A 24,525-nucleotide genomic window follows, 5' to 3' on the forward strand; every position below is an offset into this window, starting at 1 on the left:
AATGTGTGAAGGCGTTGTAGGTATTAGAGTAGACTTTAAAAAGGTCACCATCTATTATAATAGGAAACTTGGTGGCAGGAAATTGAGGTAGCAGGTGACATGTGTTGGCACTTTGTTTTCTTCAATAATGAAAAATTTTAGCTGTGCTGAAGTAATTTTCTTGATGAGAGTTAACTATACAAAATGTTTTTTAAATAAATTTTTATTTGGGCTTTTTAAAGTTAGCATGAAGTGGCTTCTAAGTTCTTTCTCATTAAGGTATGTAGTGATATATGGAGGAGGTGTGACTATAGTTATCCAACCTGGTAAAAGGTTGGAATTGAAAAGATCTAGAATGGTGATTTAAAGTAATAATTATTTTATTTTAGGGAGTACCTTATATAAGAAGCATGCTGTGTTTACACATGTGAATTGTGCATGTAATAATAATAAAAGTTTGTCTTACTCTCTTAAAATAGGTAAAAATACATGCACAAATGTATTAAAATGTCCTAAGGAATTAATTTTACCTTAGGCTTCCCAGGAAATCTGTTAAGAGCTGTGTTTTTATCTTAGTGATTTAGTGACAATGTCAAGGGTGGCTCAGAGAGCTTAGCTATTAGTTAGAATTCTTTGGTAGTGATGGCAGCCGCTCCACCAGAATTCCTCTTCCCCCACACCAGTGCCGTTTGTTTTGCTAGCCACCATTCATCCTGCTCAACCCAGTCCCCTTTTCCCTTTACCTCTTGTTTTTTACACTTTGTTCCTAGTTGGGAGAGCATGAGAAGTTTGTTCACTTCTGGTAGATAGTGTGATATGGGATATAGTGACAGAGTTAGTAGATGTGTGGGTCAGGTTGAGTCCACAAAAATGAAAGGAATTTTATTCTAACTTCCTTTTATTAATTAGATGCATGCTTTTTATTCTGTGCATTTATTTAATTTTTTTTTTCAACGTTTTTTATTTATTTTTGGGACAGAGAGAGACAGAGCATGAACGGGGGAGGGGCAGAGAGAGAGGGAGACACAGAATCGGAAACAGGCTCCAGGCTCCGAGCCATCAGCCCAGAGCCTGACGCGGGGCTCGAACTCACGGACCGCGAGATCGTGACCTGGCTGAAGTCGGACGCTTAACTGACTGCGCCACCCAGGCGCCCCTGTGCATTTATTTTCCTATCTGTTTTTCTTTTTCCTCTGGTATTTTTATTTTATTTTATTTTATTTTTTATTTTCTTAATTTCTTTTTTTAGTTTTATTACTTTTGAGAGAGAGAGAGAGAGAGAGTGCAAGCACAGGAGGGGCAGAGAGAGATGGGGACGGAGGATCTAAAGCAGGCTCTGCACTGACAGCAGGGAGCCCGATGTGGGACTTGAACCCACAAACCATGAGATCATGACCTGAGCCAGAGTTGGACACTCAACTGACTGAGCCACCCAGGCGCCTCTCCTCTGGTCTTCTAAATACAATACTGAACACATACGGTGTGTTCTTGAGCTCTCTCGTTAGGATTGTTCAGACATGATTGATCAACACTTTAAAAATTCATTTAATTTATCTGGAGATGTGGAATTTAACCAAAGGCAAGATTTAATCTTTGCTTGTACCTGAGTGAATCCGAGTGAAAAATCATACACTCTGGTAATCATAGGAATAGTAACTAGTTTCTGACTATTTATACTCTCATTTTCTTTAATATTTAAATTTATTTTCATTTCTGTTGATAACTAGAGAATCATGAAGTATCTTCTCTTTAGAAGTGTCCAGAAGAGAACCACCTGTGATGCAGAGCATTTCTGGACTCTGGTGTAATTTTTTTAAAAATATATTTTAAGCAAGTTCATATGCACAATGTACCTGTTTGTCCACTTCTTAATTTTTTGGAGGTGGAGTGTATGTTCCTCCTTTTTTTGCTAGTCACATTGCTCTTTTATTGGAAATAAGGTTTTTGGTAGATGGCAGAGACCCTGTGATCTTAGGAGTAGATTACATAGGGCAACTGAGGGCTAACTCTTATGATTCTGAAAGCAGGAAGAACAGAATTCATGTATTTGCTTCTGCATAAAGAGCCCTTCACTATATTGTCTCAGGTTATATGACTGTGTAGTTTAATACACACAGTACCAAGTAATACAATGTACCCAGTAGATTGAAAACTGGAAGAAAACTTGTACCCCTTCAGTACCTTGTATTTTCCTTTAGATACGGTGTGTTTCAGCATCTTTAATAAAAGATACTGTAGCACCAGTTGTGTTCACTTTTATAACTGACAGGGAACATTTTTACATTATTTGACATTTCTTGAGTTGATCGACAGAATCATATAGTTGGGATTTACTGGGAATGGAAATCAGAATGTGTTTAAGTGTGTCTGTGAATGAAGCATTTAACTTCTTTTTCACTTGAAATTTATCTAAATTAGTTTCAAGAAAAGTTGTTTTTAAAAGTCAAAACTGCTTTAGTTTTTTTTATTTCATTTGAATGAAACTACTTGAGGGAATCTGAGAGCATTCTGGATTATGCACTGAAAAGTTTGTATACCATCAGAACTAGAGTATCTTTGTTGAGTACTGTAGCATAGACACATGTATTTAATTTCTCAAAATCTTTGGAATACCCTTCCCCCCTCCCCCTCAGAATATGAACTTGGCAGTTGAATGAAAATTTTCGGTTGTAGAACTCCTTTAAATAAATCATAAAATAACGAACACAGCTTTTGGGTACAAGTACAGTGGTACTGTAGGGACTATGCTTCCTGTGTTGCCCTTCATTCCTTTCTAGCAAGACGTCATGCTCTGTCTCTGTTTAGGTTCAGGCAAGGGGAACATAGGAGCTCTGGCTGGGGTAGCATTTGAACAGTGAGTATTTCTACTAGATCATCAGGCCAGCTAGTGAGACCCATGAGTAGATCTGGAGTACTAGTTGTTCGGTCAGCTTGGGCCAAAAAATCCATAGCATGCTATTCTCATATTGCCTGTACTCCTTATCTTTTTATTTAATTTTCCTCTGTCTCCCTACCCCATGCTGCGTCATTTTGAAAAAATATAAAGTAAAATCTAATAGCAAAACATAATATTTAAACAAAAGTGTCTTAGGAGCACATGGGTGGCTCAGTCGGTTAAGCGTCTGACTTCGGCTCATGTCATGATCTCATGGTTCCTGGGTTTGAGCCCGGCATCCAGCTCTTTGCTGACAGCTCAGAGTCTGGAACCTGCTTTAGATTCTGTGCCTCCCTCACTCTCTGCCCCTCTCCACCTTGTGCTCTGTCTCTCTGTCTCTCAAAAATAAATAAATGTCAAAAAAAAAAAAAAGCTTTAAACAAAAGTGTCTTAAACAAAAGGTGAACTGTTTCTTTCTGCCCTACCCACCATTCTTTTTCCTACTCCCTGGAGTAAACCACTTTCACAGCTTATTAGTTTTTTTTCCCAGTAGATTTCATTGTAATTTAAAATACTGTGTCAAAGTATCTTTTTCATGATTCATCATTGTAGATAGTTGTTGATTCTCTGTTTACTCATATTAAAATTCCAGTAAAATATAAGAATTTGGTATACTTCCTTTTACTCCTCTTCTCCATCTTCCAGGTTTTGTTAGTGAAACAGTTATTTTTATTTCGTCAAATTTGTAAAATTTATATTCTTTTTGCAGCTATAATTAAATCTTCTGTGTTTTCTCGGTAGGTTACTTCTAAAAAAATGAACCTAATAGAAATTGTATTTCTTGTATTATGATTATATAAATATTATTATGTGCAGAACTAAGTAGAGTGATTGGATTTATTTAAAAAGTCATTTTTTGTCTCTATGTGAAAATAAAAATCCATTGGTGGTTTTTTTTTATTTGTTGAACATTTTTCACCTTTTTAAGGTCCTACTCAACTGTAATATTTCCTTTTTTACATGTTTTCCTTTGTCTTGTTTTGTTACAGTTTTGTTACAGTTACCTGTTTGAGATTTTTTTGTTTGTTTTGATATGGGATACATGGGCAATACATTTTCGGATTTTGAAGTGATGTTAACTTAGTCCATACCCATGATTGAAAGAAAAGTTATTTTTTTCTTACAAAATGGAACACATTGCTCAGTTGTCCATCGGCCTTCTGTTTGTAGGACAAGGTCAGATGCTGTTCTCATTCTTATAAATAGTGTCTTTTTTCTTTTTTAAGACATTTTAAGGATTTTTCTTTTTATTTGGTGTTCCAAAATTTTATCAGTTGTCTAGAAAAGTCATCTGTGTCGGACTCTTTACTCCTACATGATGAGACAAAAAGGACGTATTATTTAATCCTCATCTGCATAAATTGCTACGTTACTTGTTTTACCAGGAGCTTTTGAAATGTGTTTGTTCTCTAGGAGCTTATAATAACAGGCAGTTAACAGACAGAACTGTGGGATAATATGCCAGTTAAGAACACAGAGTACATAAACAAAAGACCATCAGAAATGTTCATGCTGTGAATGGCTTACTTTCTTATACCCCTTCAAGAATGGAAATATTGACATCTGTAAGAGTGTGAGTAGAAGCTAGGCACTGTCAGCTTTGACAGCATTGACTGTAGAGTAATTCTAAATTAGATTTGTATAAGGTTTTCTTACTAAAGCTTTATTTTTTAGCTTTTAAAAATTGAATCATGATAACGGTGATAGTAATGGTGGTTGTGATAATACTTAAACATTGTTTGGACTTTTGTATGTGTCAAGCACTGTACTAATCATTTCCCATACCTTTTCTTCCTTGGTGTTGACAAAATATTCCACAAAGGTATTATTATTGTCTCTATTTTATAGTTGAGGAAATTGGTGCTTTGTAAAATAAGTGACAGAGCCAGGATTTAAACTTTGGTCTCTTGGAATGCAGAACCTGTTGCTCTTAACCACTACTACATTGGGGCGCCTGGGTGGCTCAGTCGGTTAAGCGGCCGACTTCGGCTCAGGTCATGATCTCGCGGTCTGTGAGTTCGAGCCCCGCGTCAGGCTCTGTGCTGACAGCTCAGAGCCTGGAGCCTGTTTCAGATTCTGTGTCTCCCTCTCTCTGACCGTCCCCTGTTCATGCTCTGTCTCTCTCTGTCTCAAAAATAAATAAACGTTAAAAAAAAATTTAAAAAAAATAATTACTACTACATTATACCATCTAGTAGTGTGCTGTTATATATAGTGGATGCTCATGGCTAGGAGGATGATTTTTTTTAATCTGCTCCAGTAGCTGAGTTAATTGCATTTTTTTCCCTAAACCTGTTTCTACCGGTTGTATTTGTTATCTGTTATCGTATTTATGTTGCTTAAGTAAATAAACTAAGGAAACAAGTTTTTGAAAGTAAGTTAAATGCATTGGAAAAACAAAACATATTGTTAAAAATATGTTTCCTTTTGAATTTGTTTTGGATGAGACAACTCATAAAAGTTGGGGGATATAAGGTAACTAAATGTGATTTGGCATTTGGATTGTTCCGCATTTGTCTTTAAATTCTTGCCTCATTGTAGAGAAATTGAAACTTGAAATTATGGACAATTTATTTGTGTTTGGCTCATGTAAGACTAAGAAGTTAAAACTCTGCTCAAGAGAAAAGATTTTGGCTCTAAATCAGAAGTGGGTAAATGAATTGCAGTTATACAATTTTTGTTAAAACGTTCAACATACATGTAAACATTCATACACACAACATATAAATATTCCCATTTTAACTTTGATTAATTGACCAGCTGAAAGGTCTGCTGAACTTTAGCACAGGGTTTGTCTTTAAGGAGCCAGATAATAGTTTAAGCTTTGTTAGGCAGTAAGGTTTCAGTTTGCAACTGTTCACCTCTGCCCTTGTGGTCTGAAAGTAGCCATAGATGGTATGTAAACAAGTTCATGTGTCTGTTTTCCAGTGAAACTTTATTTAGAAACAGGCTATTGGCTAGATTTGGCTCCTGGGCCTGATCTCTGCTCAAGAATTATAATTCATAAAGTTTAGAGATGTTTTGAATATCTGTAGTATTCTTAGTAGTGGACTCAGATTTCTGAGCCGAGGACAGAGATCTGGATAGATTCAAAGTGATCTTAATTCTTTTACAATCTGTTCATGGTTTGAAGGACCACGTGGACATTTCCTGGTATCTCACCATTGTTGGTTTAGCTTCAAAGTGTTGGAAAGTCAGGTTTTCTCTGAAGTATGTTAATAAACTCTCTGCCAGCTATGAGTAAATTGAAATCACTGGAATAGATCTCTGATCTAAATACCTGAAATATCCAGGGTCCATGGACACATAGTATTAGCTTGGAAGTATAAATTTTACTCAAGCTCATTTTAAAGTTTTAGCACTCTACTGAATCATACACAAAGATGTAGTAATTGGGTAACTGGTATTTAGCATATAATAAAATCTTAAAACTTTAGAGCAGGAAGCAACCCTTTAGATATAGCACACTTTTATATAGGGAACTGATGCCCAGGGATATTAAGAGACTTGACTTAAATCATGGCTCATTAATAACAGACCAGGGAAAGATAATTAAGATGCTAACTACCTCTGTACCATGTTGTCTCTTGTGTGGTCAATCTTGTACACAATTTTGATTTATATGCAGCCTTTCCAGGACTTGTTCTTTGAGTGTATATATTGTAGATCAGCTGTTTAAAAGAACAATGTTAGGTAGTTATTTATGAATATGTTATGTTTAATATCTTCTGTAGTGATGTTAAAAATGCCCCCTCAAATTGTTTGATTTATTCTATTCAGCTTGCAAATAGCCTTTAATAGCTTTTAGCCTTCCATCTTAGAACTGGTAATTTCTTTTACCGTAATGTAGCTTTTATTTATCCAAATGTTTATGAATAGATCCTTTTAGCATACTTTCATTAATTGACTGAAATGGCATGGATTCATATTTATAAATGATGGCTAAAGGTCTCCTTGAAGGCTGCACGGTTAATATATACACTCCTTAATCATCTACTTTTTATGTATGTGTTTTCAATTAATAATAAATTGTTGTCAAAATGCAGTTGTAGATTCTGAAAACATTTTAAAGCCAAAATGTTTGATTTAAAGATATTCTATTTAAAGTCTTATACATACTATTTACATTACCATGTTTACATTAACTCTTAATACATAGGATATGGAGTCATTTTAACCATAAGTAATAGAAACACTAAAAGCATCCAGATTTATGATGATTTCATAAATACTAAAGCCCATTTTTTTCAGTTGAGGAGTTGAAATCGTTACTCTCACCTATGAATGAGTTTAGATATATTTCTTTTTCTCCCAAACTCAAAATACTCCCTATAAGAATATGTTTACCAGCTCCAACCTACTTACTATTCCAGGTATTCTTGCCTCTCTGTATCTGTGTCTCTATCTTCAGCCATAGGTGAACTTCTGAGCCCTGTGTGATAGAGGAGTAGAACTGCTTTAGTTCTGCTTATTTCTCTTTTCCTCTTCCTAAGGCACCTGTAGACCCAGACTTTAGTGCAGTTCTTTTTCTTCTAAAACATTTTCCTTTCTCTTTTTCTATCTCTGTAGTTTTATTTATTGAGATAGAAAATAGGGGCTAAAGGAATGTTGGGAAAATTTCACTATGTTTGAATTGCAAATTTGACTCAGCAGTGAGCCAGGCTATGAGTTTAGTTAGTCCTGGAGATTCCTGGAGAATAAGCCACAGTCTTTGCTAAGGGAGACAGTCACAGATATTCCCTTCTATCATTCGGTATGTTGGAAACAGAGTGTTATGAAACTGAGGGGAACAGTCAGCAGGGGAAGACTTCCTGGAAAAGATGACATTTGGATGGGCCTGGAAAGACAGATGGACATTTGTGAGTGAGAAGAAGAGAAAGTATGTTCTATTTCTCATGAACGTTACATACAAGTAGAACAGAGGGTGTGAAAATCTGGGGGTTATTAGGGGAATTGCATGTAGTCCAGGTCCCTGAAATGTAGGCATTAAAAAGTGACGGGGAAGTTAATTTTTCATGTCATTGTTCAGAATCTTACATGCTGTATCAATTTGGGGCTTTATCTTTGGTTTAATGGAGAACCTCCATGGATTAACGTGAATTAAGTTCTACTTTAATTAGGAGCTGCAGATTCAGGTTGGTAACATGAAGCTGCCAGATGTGAGTAAGATAGCAAGAAATGGTCCTGCCCACAGGAGTGGTCAGGCCTTGTCTGAAGCCTTTCATGTATAAGCTATTTGAAAAATTGTGTCTGCCAGATCAAACAGAATACTGCCCAAATCCAATCTGAAATTAAGACCCCTGCTCAAGCTATCCCTGAGAGCTTTTGGGAGGATGTTGTATAATGTTTGGTATGCAGTAGGTTGATGGTGTTTGTCAAATAAATGGATGATGGATTGAAGGGTGGGTGTGGGTATCGTGTGCAGAGATTCGTTGGGAAACTATTAAGGTAATTCAAGCAAAAGGTGATAATTCTTGAGTTCGGGCACATAATTGAGAAAAGAGAAGCATAGAGGGATATGAGAAATACTGAAATGGTAGAATTGGCAGGATTTGATTATCAGTCACATAGGAAGCAAAGGAAGAATTAAAGATGACATGGAGATTTCCAGCTTGGATTGAATGGGTGGTGATGATATAAATCAAAAGATGATATAGATCAAAAGACAGAGAACATAGGAGAAAGAACAACTTGAGGAATATACTCAAGAATGTATGTTTCAAATATGTTCCAAAGTACAACTTGAGAAGATACTGACTTGGCCGAGGGTGGGAGGTGGGGTGGTATTGCTGAGAAACTTTAATTCTTTCTAAGTGCCAAGGTACTTATAATGACTGTCATTTTTAGTGTGTTTTTTTGGGGCCTTTAAGTCTCATTTTCTTTCATTCATTCATTCATTCATTCATTCATTCATTGTTCTTTGGACAGAGATTGTCCCAGAATCTTTTTCTTTTTTTTTTTAAGGAAAATCTCAGTCTTGCCTACAAATATTCCTTTGGATATGTCTGTGGCTGTGTGTGGGTATTTTTCAGGCATAAATCCTTGTTAAAGACCTTAACAGTCCTACACTGTTGATTGTCAAAGTGTATAGTTTTGCTCATTTTGCAGGTTTTACTAAAGTAATCTCCAATTCTTGACTTTAATCAAAAGTGTGCTTATGATAAATAATATTTGTAGGAAATTGTCTAATTTCTCTGTATGTTTAAACATTTATCCCTGAGAGCATCAAAAATGGGTACTTGTGTTACAGGTTTTACTATTCTGACAAAGTGCTTTATATCTATGTATCTATATCTGTATCTACATATAAATAATCACGCTGGTGTTATTTTCTCAGCTTGCATTAAAAGGCTTGGTAAGAAGTGAATGCATGGAATCCATGAATCCATGATTATATATTCTGTAAGGCTATTGCGAAGAGTGTTGTGCCTTAGGAGATAAAAGGTCATTGTTCCCTTTATAAGGACTCTGGTAAAATTTTCCCTCAGAACTTAAATGCCAACAAAAGTAACTTGTGTTTGGGTTTTTTGGTTTTGTTTTTCCCTTGAGTATTTTTGATATTATGGACACCAAATTGTATACTTGGACTCTCCCTATTTGTTTTGGCTGGTAAGACTTTGAGAGTCAAGTTTATGAAGAGATTAACAATTGTAAAACAATACCTTGTATATGGGCACCTGGGTGGCTCAGTTGGTTAAGTAGTGTCTGACTTCGGCTCAGGTCATGATCTCACGGTTTGTGAGTTTGAGCCCCACCTTTGGGCTCTGTGCTGACAGCTCTGTGCTGACTGGTCGGAGCCTGGAGTCTGCTTCAAATTCTGTCTCCCACTCTCTCTCTGCCCCTCACCTGCTAATGCTCTCTCTGTGTCTCAAAAATAAATAAACATTGGGGCGCCTGGGTGGCGCAGTCGGTTAAGCGTCCGACTTCAGCCAGGTCACGATCTCGCGGTCCGTGAGTTCGAGCCCCGCGTCAGGCTCTGGGCTGATGGCTCAGAGCCTGGAGCCTGTTTCCGATTCTGTGTCTCCCTCTCTCTCTGCCCCTCCCCCGTTCATGCTCTGTCTCTCTCTGTCCCAAAAATAAATAAAAAACGTTGAAAAAAAAAAATTAAAAAAAAAAAATAAATAAACATTAAAAAAAATTCAGAAAAGACACCTTGTATAATTTTTGTGTACTAAATTATACCTTTCACTTGCTCTATTTTATTTTAGTTTGCCTTAATTTTTTTTTGTTAAAATACTTTCTCTATGATTGTATTTATTTTGTTAGATATCACAGATCCTTTTTAATAATGAGATATTATAATTCAAATAATTTCACTTCTGGTTTTTAGTTTTTTTAACTGATTTAGGAGGAATTAAAGGGAAAAATCATATTCAGTCACATAACCTACGTGTATAACTAGATAAATTCTTACAAAGTAAACATAGTTATGTAATTATGTCCCAGGAACTGTTACCCCAGAAACTACCTTCTTGCCTAATCCCAGTCATTATTCTCTCAAGGTAACCACAATTCTAGCTTCTGTCATTAAATTTAGTTTTGCCTGTTTTGAACTTTATATAAATATAAATGGAATCATATAGTGACTTCTATATAGTGGACTTTTGTCTAATACGTCTTTGAGATTCATGTGATAGCATTTTCATTGCTATAGTATTTCATCATATAAAGATATCACACTTTATCCATTTAATTGTTTATGGACAATTGTGTTGCTTTAAGTTTTACTTGTTACAAGTAATGCTGCAAGGGTTATGTATGCATTCCTGTAAGATATGTATCTAGGACTCCCGGAATGTAAGTGTGTGTTGAGTTTTGGTAGATGTTATATTTTTTCAAAGAAGTTGTATCAATTTTCCATTCTTCCAACATTGAACTGAGTGTTCCATTTGTTCTGCATCCTGACCAACATTTGTTGATGTCGTCTTTTAATATTTTAAAAATATTCTTAGCCATTCTGGTTGTTTATTACGGAGTCTTATTGGAGCTTTAATTTGCATTTCCTGAATGCCTACTTGAAGTGCCTATTATGTGTTTATTGGCCAGTCATCTCCTTTGTCATGTATCTGTTCAAGCCTTTTGCCCCTTATGTTCTTCTGTTTGTAACACACTCTTACTGCTGTGACTTTATAACCTTTACACATTTTAGTATATGCCTTCCAACATTGTTCTTCAAGATACTCCTTTTTTTTTTTAATATATGAAATTTATTGTCAAATTAGTTTCCATACAACACCCAGTGCTCATCCCAAAAGATGCTCTCTTCAGTGCCCATCACCTACCCTCCCTTCCCTCCCACCCCCCATCAACCCTCAGTTTCTTCTCAGTTTTTTAAGAGTCTCTTATGCTTTGGCTCTCTACCACTCTAACCTCTTTTTTTTTTTTTTTTCTCCTTCCCCTCCCCCATGGGTTTCTGTTAAGTTTCTCAGGATCCACATAAGAGTGAAAACATATGGTATCTGTCTTTCTCTGTATGGCTTATTTCACTTAGCATAACACTCTCCAGTTTCATCCATGTTGCTACAAAGGGCCATATTTCATTCTTTCTCATTGCCACGTAGTACTCCATTGTGTATATAAGCCACAATTTCTTTATCCATTCATCAGTTGATGGACATTTAAGCTCTTTCCACAATTTAGCTATTGTTGAGAGTGCTGCTATAAACACTGGGATACACGTGCCCCTATGCATCAGTACTCCTGTATCCCTCGGGTAAATTCCTAGCAGTGCTATTGCTGGGTGATAGGGTAGGTCTATTTTTAATTTTTTGAGGAACCTCCACACTGTTTTCCAGAGTGGCTGTACCAGTTTGCATTCCCACCAACAGTGCAAGACGGTTCCCGTTTCTCCACCTCCTCTCCAGCATCCATAGTCTCCTGATTTGTTCATTTTGGCCACTCTGACTGGCGTGAAGTGATATCTGAGTGTGGTTTTAATTTGTATTGCCCTGATGAGGAGCGATGTTGAGCATCTTTTCATGTGGCTGTTGGCCATCCAGATGTCTTCTTTAGAGAAGTGTCTACTCATGTTTTCTGCCCATTTCTTCACTGGATTATTTGTTTTTTGGGTGTGGAGTTTGGTGAGCTCTTTATAGATTTTGGATGCTAGCCCTTTGTCCGATAGGTCATTTGCAAATATCTTTTCCCATTCCGTTAGTTGCCTTTTAGTTTTGTTGGTTGTTTCCTTTGCTGTGCAGAAGCTTTTTATCTTCACAAGGTCCCAATAGTTCATTTTTGCTTTTAATTCCCTTGCCTTTGGGGATGTGTCAAGTAAGAAATTGCTGTGGCTGAGGTCAGAGAGGTCTTTTCCTGCTTTCTCCTCTAGTGTTTTGATGGTTTCCTGTCTCACATTCAGGTCCTTTATCCATTTTGAGTTTATTGTTGTGAATGGTGTAAGAAAGTGGTCTAGTTTAATTCTTCTGCATGCTGCTGATTCCTGACTATTTTTAACCATTTGAGTTTCCGCATAAATTTTAGAAGCAGCTTGCCAGTTTCCATATACATACATAAAGAAGAACCTGCTGGAGTTTTGATTAAAATTTCAGGTATTCTAGATCATTTTGGTGAGAACTGATAACTATATCAAAGGTTATAGTTTTTTTTACATGGTATATATCTTCAGGTATTCATGACTTCTTTACTTTAGCACAGTTTTGTATTGGATAGTTTTGTTAGATTTATTCTGAGATATTTGGTTTTTTGAAATGGTATTTTAAAATTTTTCATTATCTAATTCTTTGTTCCTAATATATAGAAATTGATTTTATGTTTGAAATTTTACTTTTTATCGATATTACACTTTTTAATCTTTAAAACTTGCTATCAACTGTGAATTTCTTAAATTCTTAGTTTTATCTACAGATTATTTAGGAGTGTCTCCCTATACAATTCTATTACTGCTAGTAATGACTCTTTTATTTATTCTTTTCTAATTATTACCCTTTTATTTTCCTTACTTTATTGTACTGTCTGTAGAATCAGCATAACTTAGTGCTCTTGCCATTTATTTGTGAATTTATGAATTATTTATTCAGCTAGTATATATTTAGCACTTAGTTTGTCTCTTTTAAAGATAGACAGTAACATCTAACTCTGTTTTATTTAATAGTGAATTGAATTCAAAGCTTCAAGATACTTTAGAACAAATTGAGGTAAGAAGGATTATATCATAAGTTATAATGTTTTTTTTCTTTTCAGAGGTTTTTGAATAGTACATATGTATCTTATGTTTTGACTTTTGTGTTATTACCAGTGTTCTAGATCACAACACTTTGTTTATTGTTTTTTGTTTGGAATATCTGTGCATGGTCAAGTTAATGTTAGTCTTCTTGTAAACTCAATAATGCTTTTGGAGTTTTGGGATCTGAAAATGGTATTTTGTATCTGAAAACACCATATCTGGAAAGATCCCCAAACTGTTAGTTATAGATAGGTTTTCATGTAAATTATAGACAAAATATTTACCATGTATTAATTATTTTTTTGTTATTAACTTTTTTAGTTCAGTGAGCTAAGTTACATAAGAATAATTATTGGCTGATGAATCCTCCTAAATTCCTAAGCCTTCTGATATTTCATACAGTTCATCAAAAATGTAGAAATGGAAAGGAAAATATATGTCATTGTGAGCATGAAGTCTTGCTTTTCTTCCTGCATTTATTCAGAGTTCATCGCTGTCTTTGGCAGTCATTGCAAAGCAGAGTATTCGTTTTAGTAAATGTAATTAGACTTATTTTTTTTCTGATATTTTATTTTACTGTTTTCCTGATGAGAGTGCTTATAAAAATTGAGGCTGGACTTTCAAATGACCTTTTTTGAAGGTAGTTTTTTTTTTTATCATAAATCCAATCATTTACTAATTATAAGAATGACAGTTTGATAAACATAAAGGTAATGCTTTTAAGTAAATAATCTCTTGAATATTGAGGACTTTCTTTTGAAAGCTCAGTATTTCTTCACTCACAATATATAATATTATTCTGTACTTATGTAGAGAATCATTATGTTACAATAAAATCATTGAAATAGAAATCCTTAAACAAAGTTCATGCATTTAGATATACCTTAAGATGTGCTTAGAAGGTCAATGTAGTTTTGTTGAGAATTACTTTTTAGTGATTATATAGAAGGACTGTTTTATTATTTTTTAAGTCTTACAAATTCAGTTCATACAATTGTAAGATTTTAGCAATTGCTTGAGGAAACATAAAGTACAAATAAAAATAAGATTCCTTTAGTTACTATTATACTGATTTGGTGTCCCTTGAAACACTAAGCATGGGTTTTTAGATACTCACATATTAGTAACATCTTAGTAGGGGCACCTGGGTGGCTCAGTCAGTTGCGCGTCGGACTTCGGCTCAGATCATGAGCCTGCAATTTGTGAGTTAGAGCTCTGTATTGGGCTCTGTGCTGACAGCTCAGAGTCTGGAGCCTGCTTTGGGTTCTGTGTCTCCCTCTCTGTCCCTCCCCTGCTTGCGCTCTGTCTCTCTCAAAAATAAATAAACATTAAAAAAATTAAAAAGAACATCTTAGGAGTGTCTGGGTGACTCAGTCGGTTGAGCCTCTGACTTCAGCTCAGGTCATGATCTCATGGTTCGGGAGTTTGAGCCCCGTGTCAGGCTCTATGCTGACAGCTCAGAGCCTGGAGCCTGTTTCAGATTCTGTGTCTCCCTCTCTCTCTGCCCCTCCCCTGCTCATGCTCTGCCTCTCTCTCTCTCTCTCTCAAAAATAAAAAAACAGTAAAAAAATAACTAAATTTGTTTTTGACTATTAAATCTAGTATGATAGTAGATGTCTTTAGATATTAATTAAAAGTGAGAAATTAAATACTTTCTTCTCATTGCCTTGAAAACATAATTCCTTAACTGCCTCTTGCCTTCTCTTTTAATTCCATAGGAGCAGTTGGATGTAGCTCTTTCCAAAATCTGCAAGAATTTTGACATTAACCATTACACCAAGGTTCAGCAAGCTTATCGACTTCTTGGAAAAACACAGGTTAGTTTTGAAAGAATATTTACTTTTTATTAATTGGGAATCTGTTGATCTTTATGAATGCTGAATATATTTACTAATGTAGAGTGTCCTTAAAAAGTTTCATTTAACAAAGTAAATTTTTATGCCATATTAACATAGGTTCACATAGGCTCAGAGTGTATGGAGTGTAACGTTACAGAGGTTTGTTTTGAACTATGAAGTGTTTGTCAGGTTTAATATTTTCACAATTTTATGTAGGTTTTTTTTTTTTTAAAAGTGTATTATAAGATAATTCATTTGGAGAGGGTGTGTAGTCTTGTACCTCACCTCTTGGTCCTGATTGAGATTCATGGTTCCTAGATGGGCCAGCATGTTTCCCTCAAAGTGGTATGTAAACTTTTGTGTACTGTGTATGTTTACCTGTAAAATAGGTCCATTTCATTTATTGGATTTTTCTCTTTTTTTAATGCTTATTTATTTATTTTGAGAGAGGGTGTGTGACAGTATGTGTGGGGGAGGGGCAGAGAGAGAGAGAGGGAGAGAAAGAATCTCAAGCACAGAGCCCGATGCAGGGCTTGATCCCACACACTGTGAGATCATGACCTGAGCCAAAATCAAGAGTCAGAGGTTTAATTGACTGAGCCACCCAGGTGCCCCTCATTTATCAGATTTTTCAAACAATTCTTTTATTCTCCGATTGTTCTCACTTACCCTCATGGTGCATGGCTTTACATACTCTTACTGTTCAAGGGCTTCCTTGAAAAATTTGCAAAGGGTGTCATTGTTTGAAAGTTAATTGTACTATCTCCGTGTATAGGATTATACATTTATCTAAAAAATAGCTAAATATGATAGATGTAAATGTTTTCTTCCCTTAAATGATCTCCTTAGAAGGAGATCTAAGAATTTACCCAACCACTTAAACTCTGTTTACATTTTAAAATCTGGATAAAGAAATTTGGTTGTTTACCGTAGTTAATTAATTTGTGTGTCTTAGGCTACCTAGGAAAAATTACAAGAAGGTAGACGCTTGGTAATTTTGGGAGACATATTTAAAGACCCTTAAGAATATGATTATAACGTCTAATTTCCCCCATTAGGCTAATTCTTTTACTTGTTAAATATTTATTAGTACCTACAGTGTGCATTGCTCCAGGCACCTCTGTATGAGCCCTCATGTGTCTTTTAGTGAGGGAAGCAGGATGTTGGCTGTAACAAGTGCTGTAAAGAAATAGATATCAGCATAAGCCTATAGAGTCATGCAAAGTACTGATTTATACAGGATGATCAAGAAATGGTTCTTTGAGAAGGTGACCATTGAGAAGCATCCTGAACAATATAAGGGAATGATGGCAAAGCGAATCCAAAGGTGTGATTATGCCTGACATGTCTAAGAAAGAGCAGGATGGGTACCAGTCATAAACACAAAGCAACAGAGCAGTGTTCACGATTCATATTTATCTTTAGGAATATGATGTTATGGTTACTTGAAGGGTTATTTGCAAATAATCAACAGTACAATTATAATTTTATGAAAAACAGTGATCTTTGTGCCTAATTTATAATTGGTAAAGATTTTTTTCTTATGTTTTTCACATCCATTGAAATTTATTTATTTTAATAACATGAAATTATGTTATATGTTTTTTTCTTTCCATAGACGGCAATGGATCAACTTCACATGCACTTCACTCAAGCCATTCATAATACTGTGTTTCAAGTTGTTCTTGGTTATGTGGAACTATGTTCAGGAAACACAGATACAAAATTCCAAAAGCTGCAATATAAGGATCTCTGTACAGTATGTAGTAATTTAATAACTGTTCATATGTCTCTCTTTTTTAGTTTTTAAATTCATATTCCATTTTTCATAGCACCTATTATTTGAAGATGCTACTGAAATAAAAACAAATATGTTTGCCAAACGTTTTTTTTTTTTTCCCCCATATTATTCTTTTTCTCGTAATGGAAGATTCAGTCACACAAATGGTAAAGGTTGATGAGGTAGTATAGATTTATGGAGTGCAGTTGCTTCTAAATGGACTCTTTACTCTGTCATAGCTTCTTTTACCCTTTTCTCTCAGGCTTTTAATTCTCTTCTGTGATTGCATGTAAGGTCCTTCTAAAGCAATCATCTTTGCTGGTTCCCTGTATACACTTTCGGTCAGTCTTTCCATGTGTATAAATGCTATTTTTGTCAGCATCTGTAACCAATTTCTTTTCATTCTTAAAGAAACAGAGGTCTATAGGTCATATAACCACAGGTGAGAAGTGAACTGAGTTGGGCTCTGTTTTAGAATTGGTCCTGCTGATGGATTGATATAGAGTGTGAGGAAAAGAGAATGATGAACAACTGGGAGAACAATGGTGTCATTTGTGTTTACAAGGAAGACTGATTTGTAGTAGAAAGTCATGAATTCTGTTTGATGCCAATTAACATTCAAGTGGACTTGTTGAGGAGGCAGTTGGATAAAAGAACTTCTGGAGACAAGAGCTGAAGTTAGATTTGGGAGTCATCAGCATCTAACTGTACTTAAGTCCATGGTACTTGATAAGAATATTGGGGAAATGGGTGTAGAGAAATGAACTATGGGGCCCTTGGGCCTTGTGACATTCAGGGATTAGGTAGGGAGGAGAGACCAATAGAAGAGTCTGAGAAAGAGCAGCTAGCTGGGTAGGAGAAAAACTAGGAGATGGTGGAACAGCCTACAGAAGAAGTATTTCAAGAAGAATTGACTGTAAACCTATGTCAGATGCTTCTGAGAGTCTGTATAAGGTGATATTACAGAAATGACCACTTGATTTGACAATATGGAGGTCATTGTTGACCTTGGTCTCTTTATTTCTAGCTCAACAATGTTCTGTGTCTCTCACTGGAGACTTTCTTGAATTATTTCTAATATCTACTCAGAAAATAACAGTTATGGCAAGTAGATATCTATTCTCTACTGTAATTATGTCTAGAAACCAGTGTAAAATTAAGCTAATCTTCATTCTTTACTGAGTTTGTCAAAAGTGCAGGTTTTATGGCCATTGGGAAGTATTCTTACTTAAGAGACAATAAATATTCCAGGAGGATGTGATTATATTGGATAGATTAAGGATTAAGTTAATAATGGCAGTGGATGGTTGTTAATAAAGCTTAAAATTTTTTTTTCAAAAATCATTTCATAAATCACGAGAACTATTTCACAAATTTAATGATTATTAACTTCAAGTGTGATAGAGTTGCATAATTACATTTTTAGTTATCCAGTTCTAAGTACAGCCATCATTTGTTATATTTCAGTGATTTTGAAATGTGTTGTTTATCTTCTTATCCATGTGTTTTCTTAGGTTCATAGTATATATTTTTAAATTAAATATCCAAGCAATCAGTTTCATTTTTTTGATTATATTAGTGTTGTCACGAATAGATGTCTCATGGTAAAGCAATTTATTACAAGTTAGTGATTTCTCTGTTACAACAGAAAATAACTTTTAATAATTAAAACAAAAAAATAATTAAAACAAACATTTAAACAAATTAGGCTTTTGTCCTTAAATCTTTACTTTGATTAAATCTGGTGTGTGTTTGTGTGTATGTATAGTGTACTTTGTTACCATTAAACGTTGATTTGTTTTTAAGTCAGAGACATATTTGTGCTCCTACTTCTTGAGAAAGTTCTCTGTGCATTTACAAAATACAAAGATGAAAGTTGTACTTAATTTATAAATGTTTATGAACAAAAATTTGTGCTTAAAGTTTTTACCATAGCATTTTTAAACAATTTCACTGTTTTTTGTAAAGCTGATTTTTGAAGTAGCTGTGTATATTTAAATTATCAGATAACAAAGGGCTTATCTTCCTTGATTTTATTTTGAGTAAATCCTTCTTAAAATGACTCCAGGAAACATGTGGTAATTCTTTATAAAATTATTCATCTGTGTATGATTACAGCGAGGTATATACAATTAAATTAAGGAAACAAGTGATTTATTGGTATACTAGAGCTTTGTCATAGAACCACTCTCCCAGCCCCTGTACAGAACAGCTGGCACATACGTTGTTATACATCCAACACAGTTTACACTCCTGGTTTATATTCAGGCTGTGCTAAAACATTCTTTGAAGGAGTTTTGAAGTGGTGAGAGTAATAGCAGATGTTGATGATGGCTTCATGGAGAAATTTCTTTTCTTTCTTTTTTTTTTTAAGTTAATTTTATTTATTTATTTTGAGAGAGTGAGAGAGAGGGAGAACACAGGGGAGGGGCAGGCAGAGAGGGAGGAGAGAATCCCAAGCAGGCTCTGCACTGTTAGCACAGAGCCCAACACGGGGCTCCATCTCACAAAGAGTAAGATCATGACCTGAGCCAAAATCAAGAGTTGGACACTTAAGCAACTGGAGCCACCCAGATGCCCCCTGGAGGAATTTCTTTGAGAAAAGGATTTAACAGAATTAGGTATGGTGGGCTCTTTATGTTGTAGAGGAGCTGAATAATGAGGTGAAGGATATGATCCATTTTAAGGTGGCCCATTTTGTTTGGCACAATTCTCAACAAAAAATTAACAAAGTTCAGAACTTTACCCCATGCCTCTTAGAAGTATTTAAGCAGTACTGTTACAAGCAGATGGGTGTGGATATCTCTTTGAAACCTAAGCAAGTTTTAATTTGTTTTATAATGTATTCTATTTGACATGTTTAAACCAGGGAAGATTAGAAAGAAATTATTTCTCATCAGATTTATTTATTTGTTAGTTTGATGAAAAGATGTGACCTTTTAGAAACTGAATTCTACAGATGAAGGTGATTACTTCAGGAGAGAAAAATGGAAACAACCCTTAGAAATTTAGTAAATAAACTGATGAAAGGAAATTTAAATATGTTTTCCTGGTGGGAACACATATAAAGGATCTGTAATGGCACAGCTCAAGCAAGGGAGATGATTTGTGAAGGAACCTTGTTTTTGAATGTAAGGTTCTTTATTTTTTAATACGTAGCAATTGTGAATCATTTTAGCCCCAATTAAAAGTAACTGATAATACATATTGAGTGGGTCGCCTGGGTGGCTCAGTTGGTTAAGCATCCAACTTCAGCTCAGGTCATGATCTCACGGTTCATGGGTTCGAGCCCCGAATTGGGTTCTGCACTGACAGCTCAGAGCCTGGAACCTGCTTCGGAAACTGTATCTCCCTCTCTCTCTGGCCCTCCCCTGCTTGTATTCTGTCTCTCTCTGTCTCAATAAACAAACAAACAAAATAAAACATTTAAAAAATACTTATTGAGGGAGAGTCTTATGTCAGGTAAGAAAGAAGGAACACAGCCCTCAGGAGATGTGTAAAAGGTGTTGACTGGTAGATTTTAGAAATGAGAAGAAAGAGTTCAGGCATTTGGGCAGTTGGTTTTCTCTGTTTAATAGCAATATTTTGAAGGAAATCCTTAATCCTAGATAGCATTTAAATATAACATTAAAAAATGAAATACATGAAATAGTATACTCAGCAGAGTTGAAAGAGGGATGAGAGTTCCTGGAAATAGGGAACAATTATGTTTCATTTAAATGGAAAGAGATTGGAAATAGAACTCTAATCATCTGCTTGCCCTCATTCATAGTATTATTTTAAACCACTCACAGGTATCTGTTTATTACTAGAGGAGCTAGAATGAAATTGTACTATTTTTTTTTCTTTGATATCCCTTTACAAAGAAATCTGGGGCAAAATTAGTGTTCTGTTTCTGTTTACTCTGATAAACCAAGAACTTCAGAGTTTTTAAGGCCAATAGCATCCTATTCTGTTATGACATTTCTCCAATTCTGTGTCCTGTCAGCCACTGCTCTGAGTTTAAAAGTTTAGTTGGCTTTGAACTTTTTGAAATCATTTTGTAATTGAATGTACTTACTTTTTCTTTCTTTACTAAACAATGTTTTCTGTAAGATTTAATTAGAAGCACAATTTTTCTTTTTATAGTTTATCTTTCTGTCTGGTTTTCCTGTTTTTCTTGAATATATTGGCTTACAGTTTTTATTTAGATCAGTAATTTAGGCTTTAAAAATATGTACATTATTTTGAAGCACAAATACATTGTGGGGTACATTGATGTACCCCTACATGTTTATACCAGTCTGTGGAGAGATTTCTAGACACCAAGTAGATGCTCTTTATTTAGTAACTTTGTAGAGAAACTATTTGTAGGTTATTTGAAAGTTTATGAAGTATGCATCATTTATAAAAATTTATTTACAGCCTTGTTTGGCAGGCTGTTGGATTTCTTTGGGGAGCTTTTTTAAGATGTTAATTAGGATGTTATTGATTAATTTTATGATAATAAAGCTGGCTAAATCTGGCTGAAATTTTTCCAACCATTTTTCAGTTTTTCATTTCCAAATGAACTTAATGAGTTTTGAGTTCTGTTTTTGAAATGAGCTTGGTAATGTAGTAATACTTTGGTGAAAAATGAGTTAGTTTTTTGTTTGTTTGTTTGTTTTTTTGTTTTTTAGAAAAAAATTTTTGAAATCATTTCAGTATGAGTTTTCTCAGAGTCTGGCCCATTGGAGGTGCTTAATGTTTCTTGAGTAAATTGGATTTCCCTCTTAGTCTCTAATTGGTGTGGTGTTGACACATTTCAAATTTAAGTTAAATGTGACGGAAAGGAAACCAACATTATGTACCTTCTTTGTGCTGTGTACTTTTACAGGTGCCTTGTGTGCATACATCGTAGAGAGACAAACTGAAGGCTAGTGTAATACTCCATTCTTCTAGGCTTTTAAACTTTCATTCTTCTGAGTAGTAGCTCTTGATATTTAATTATAATTCAGTGTCAGTTTTTTGAGAGTTAGTAAATGTCTTTAGTAAGTCCTCTGTTGAAGATACAGTTCATTTTGATGTTCATATAGAAACCTAAAGACAAGTCTTCTTTTTAGTCAAAACATGTTTCTATTCCCAAACTCTCAGGGCATTTTCTGTTATGAAGAATATATTTTCTCTCATCAAATGGTGTGAGAGTATATGGACTGTCTTTACAATGAATGATAAGTCGCTAGGAAGTTCAGAGCTAAATTCAATGTTCATGTATAGTAATAATCATGTTTTTGTTCTCTGTAGAATTAACTGCCTCTTTATCCTTTTGCTGTTTTCTGACTTAAACTAGTCTAGTATTTATGTTCTTATTTCACTTACAATCTTTATAGATTTAGACAGAATGTAGATTATATAAATAGTTGCTCAAATTAAGCAATCATTAATTAACATGTTTACTCTTAAAAGTATACATATTTGAAATTATACAAGTAAAACATTAGTTGTAAGAAAATATAGATAAGCAAAAAGGAGAAAATTAATATTTATGCATGCAAAGCTGGTTCTTTTAATGTGTATGTAAGCAAATAGCTTTTAAAAGTGGGATTATGCTGTATACACAGTTTTATAACATTTTTCCCACTTTCTATATTATAAATAATTTTCCATTTCAGTAAATATGCTACCCACATAACTTTTAATAGCTTGACAGTGTTTCAGTGTAAGATCCTGTGGATTAATTAACCAGCTTCCTATTCTTAGGTATTTATGTTATTTCTAGCTTTTGTCATTATGAACAACATTATAGTAAATAGACTTAAAGCTAAGTCTTTGCCTACATCTTTAATTATTTAGGATAAGTGTTGAGAAATGAAATTGTATTGTGAAAGGCTTTTGGTTCATTTTTCCAAAATTGCCCTCTAGAAAGTGTGTTTCAGTTTTCACTCCTCATCAGCAATGTCTGCTCTTATCCCTCTCCTTGTACACATGAATGCTGATTATTTTGTATTTAATAGCTTAATTGTCAGATACCAGAAGGTAGCATATCAAAATAATTTATGTTCTTTACCATTCAGGCATATTTAGGATGTGAAGGAAATTCAACTGGGGCACTTAATTGATTATTGGGGTTAATTTGGTTGATTTGGTTAGATAGGTGAACAGATATTTTCTGTCTTACTGGAAGCTACAAATTTGAACATTTGGTCAAAGAGAGAAGCCTTTTTAGTTAGAAGAGCAATATTATGTATTTACTTGAGTTGCTGTCTCAGGTCAGTTGTAGAATACTCCAAAGAATTCAGCTGTTGGATTTATTATCACATATTTGTACCATCACCACTCATATATTTTTTATATATGAATATATATTGATTTTTATATATTTAAGGTAAAATAAAAACTAGGTTTTGGTAATTTTTAAAGTTCAAAACTTAATAATCAAAAGATAGGTAAGGAAAAATTTTCTCTGCCATTTATTCTCTGGATTGTCAAGAACCGTGAAGGGTCTGAAATTTTATCCTACTTGCAAACTGACACGCTAGCCTGTGACCCTTTCTTTCATGGATGCTGGAATAGGACATAAAATTCCATTATCTTGGTACTCTGACTTGCTAAGTTAAAAACCAGTTTCCTTGTCATTGCTCAGCTTTTGTTAATCAAGTAATCAGTTTAGCTCAACAAGGATAGATAAGGCTTTACAGAATTTATAACCTAGTAAGATCACATTAATTATGATCAGAGGTAGGATAAGAAAAGTTGAAACAACATAAAGGGTCATTGGGGTCAACGTAGTTCTTTAAGGTTCTAAGGAAAGCAAAACCGTATCTTATTGTTAAGAGAAAGCTGCAGCTTTTGAGCTGGGTCTTGGATTCCAACAGGCACAATGTATGTGGCTGTGTCTGGGGTGGGAGCTGGGGGGTTGGGGTAGTGAGCAGTGTTAGGTTGTCTGACTTGCTTTAACTGGATTTTTAGTATGAATATTTGGTTGTTTTCAGTATTCTTGGGGACTAATGAGTGCCAATGGAGTACATACTTTGGGTTGTAGTTATCTGGGCATCCAGCCTTGCCTCTTTGGAAATGGAGGGGTTTTCTGGTCACTTGAAACTGGCTCAGGTGTGGCAAGGCCCCTGGGCTGCCCACATCTAAGAACCAGTCAGTGTAAGGTAGTCTGCTGGGTGATGTGTGTGTGTGTGTGTGTGTGTGTGTGTGTGTGTGTGTGTGTGTGGTGGAGGATGGGAATAAATGTTGAAAAACCAACCTATTTTTAAAGCCTGGCACACACTGTCAGCAGAAACAAAAAATAATTTCCTGGTAGAAAGTCATTCTTGAGACCTGTCAAGAAACCTTATTTTTAATTTGATAGTGTTTTTACATTTAAATACTGCCCCTTTTTTTGTGGTAATCTCACAGCATTTTATCACTTGTAACTTTGAAAGATAAATTATGTATTCTGATTATACCTGCTTTGTTTGAGTATTAAACTGTCTATTTGATTAAGGCCATTTAATAGCAATTTGAATTTAAAGGAGACCTTTCTGTTTCACAATTTAGAAGGTGCGAAGTTCTTAGTTCCGAGTTAGCATCATTTATATCATACTTATTGCATATGACTTCATAGATATATACAATTTTAGCATTAATGATAAAAATGCCTAGTAGATGAGAGTGCCTGTTTTCTCACCATGATACATTTGTGTTTTTAAATCATGAATGAATCCAGTTTGACACAAGAGAAGTTTTGCTACAGCGTATGTATATTGTTGTCTTTGGACAGTCATAGTGTTTAAAGCTTCAGAATAACCTAGTAGAGAGAATTTAGATTATTTGCTTTATCCCTTAAGGTGTTTAGATAAATGAA

The 24,525-nt window shown here is 34.8% G+C and overlaps 1 protein-coding gene across 3 annotated transcripts in view; it reads left to right on the plus strand.

The window, feature by feature from the left end:
• Positions 1 to 24,525, plus strand: part of VPS50 (VPS50 subunit of EARP/GARPII complex) — a 139,374-nt gene that overhangs the window by 31,119 nt on the left and 83,730 nt on the right. For all 3 annotated transcript variants that reach the window (XM_019443319.2, XM_019443318.2, XM_019443320.2), the window contains 3 exons: positions 13,023 to 13,065; positions 14,813 to 14,911; positions 16,551 to 16,691. In XM_019443319.2, the coding sequence (XP_019298864.1) occupies positions 13,023 to 13,065; positions 14,813 to 14,911; positions 16,551 to 16,691 (283 nt within the window). The remainder of the gene's footprint in view (positions 1 to 13,022; positions 13,066 to 14,812; positions 14,912 to 16,550; positions 16,692 to 24,525) is intronic.

The sequence above is a fragment of the Panthera pardus genome, unplaced genomic scaffold (assembly GCF_024362965.1).
Source record: "Panthera pardus isolate Hobbes unplaced genomic scaffold, ASM2436296v1 HiC_scaffold_8, whole genome shotgun sequence".
Taxonomy (NCBI): Eukaryota; Metazoa; Chordata; class Mammalia; order Carnivora; family Felidae; genus Panthera; species Panthera pardus.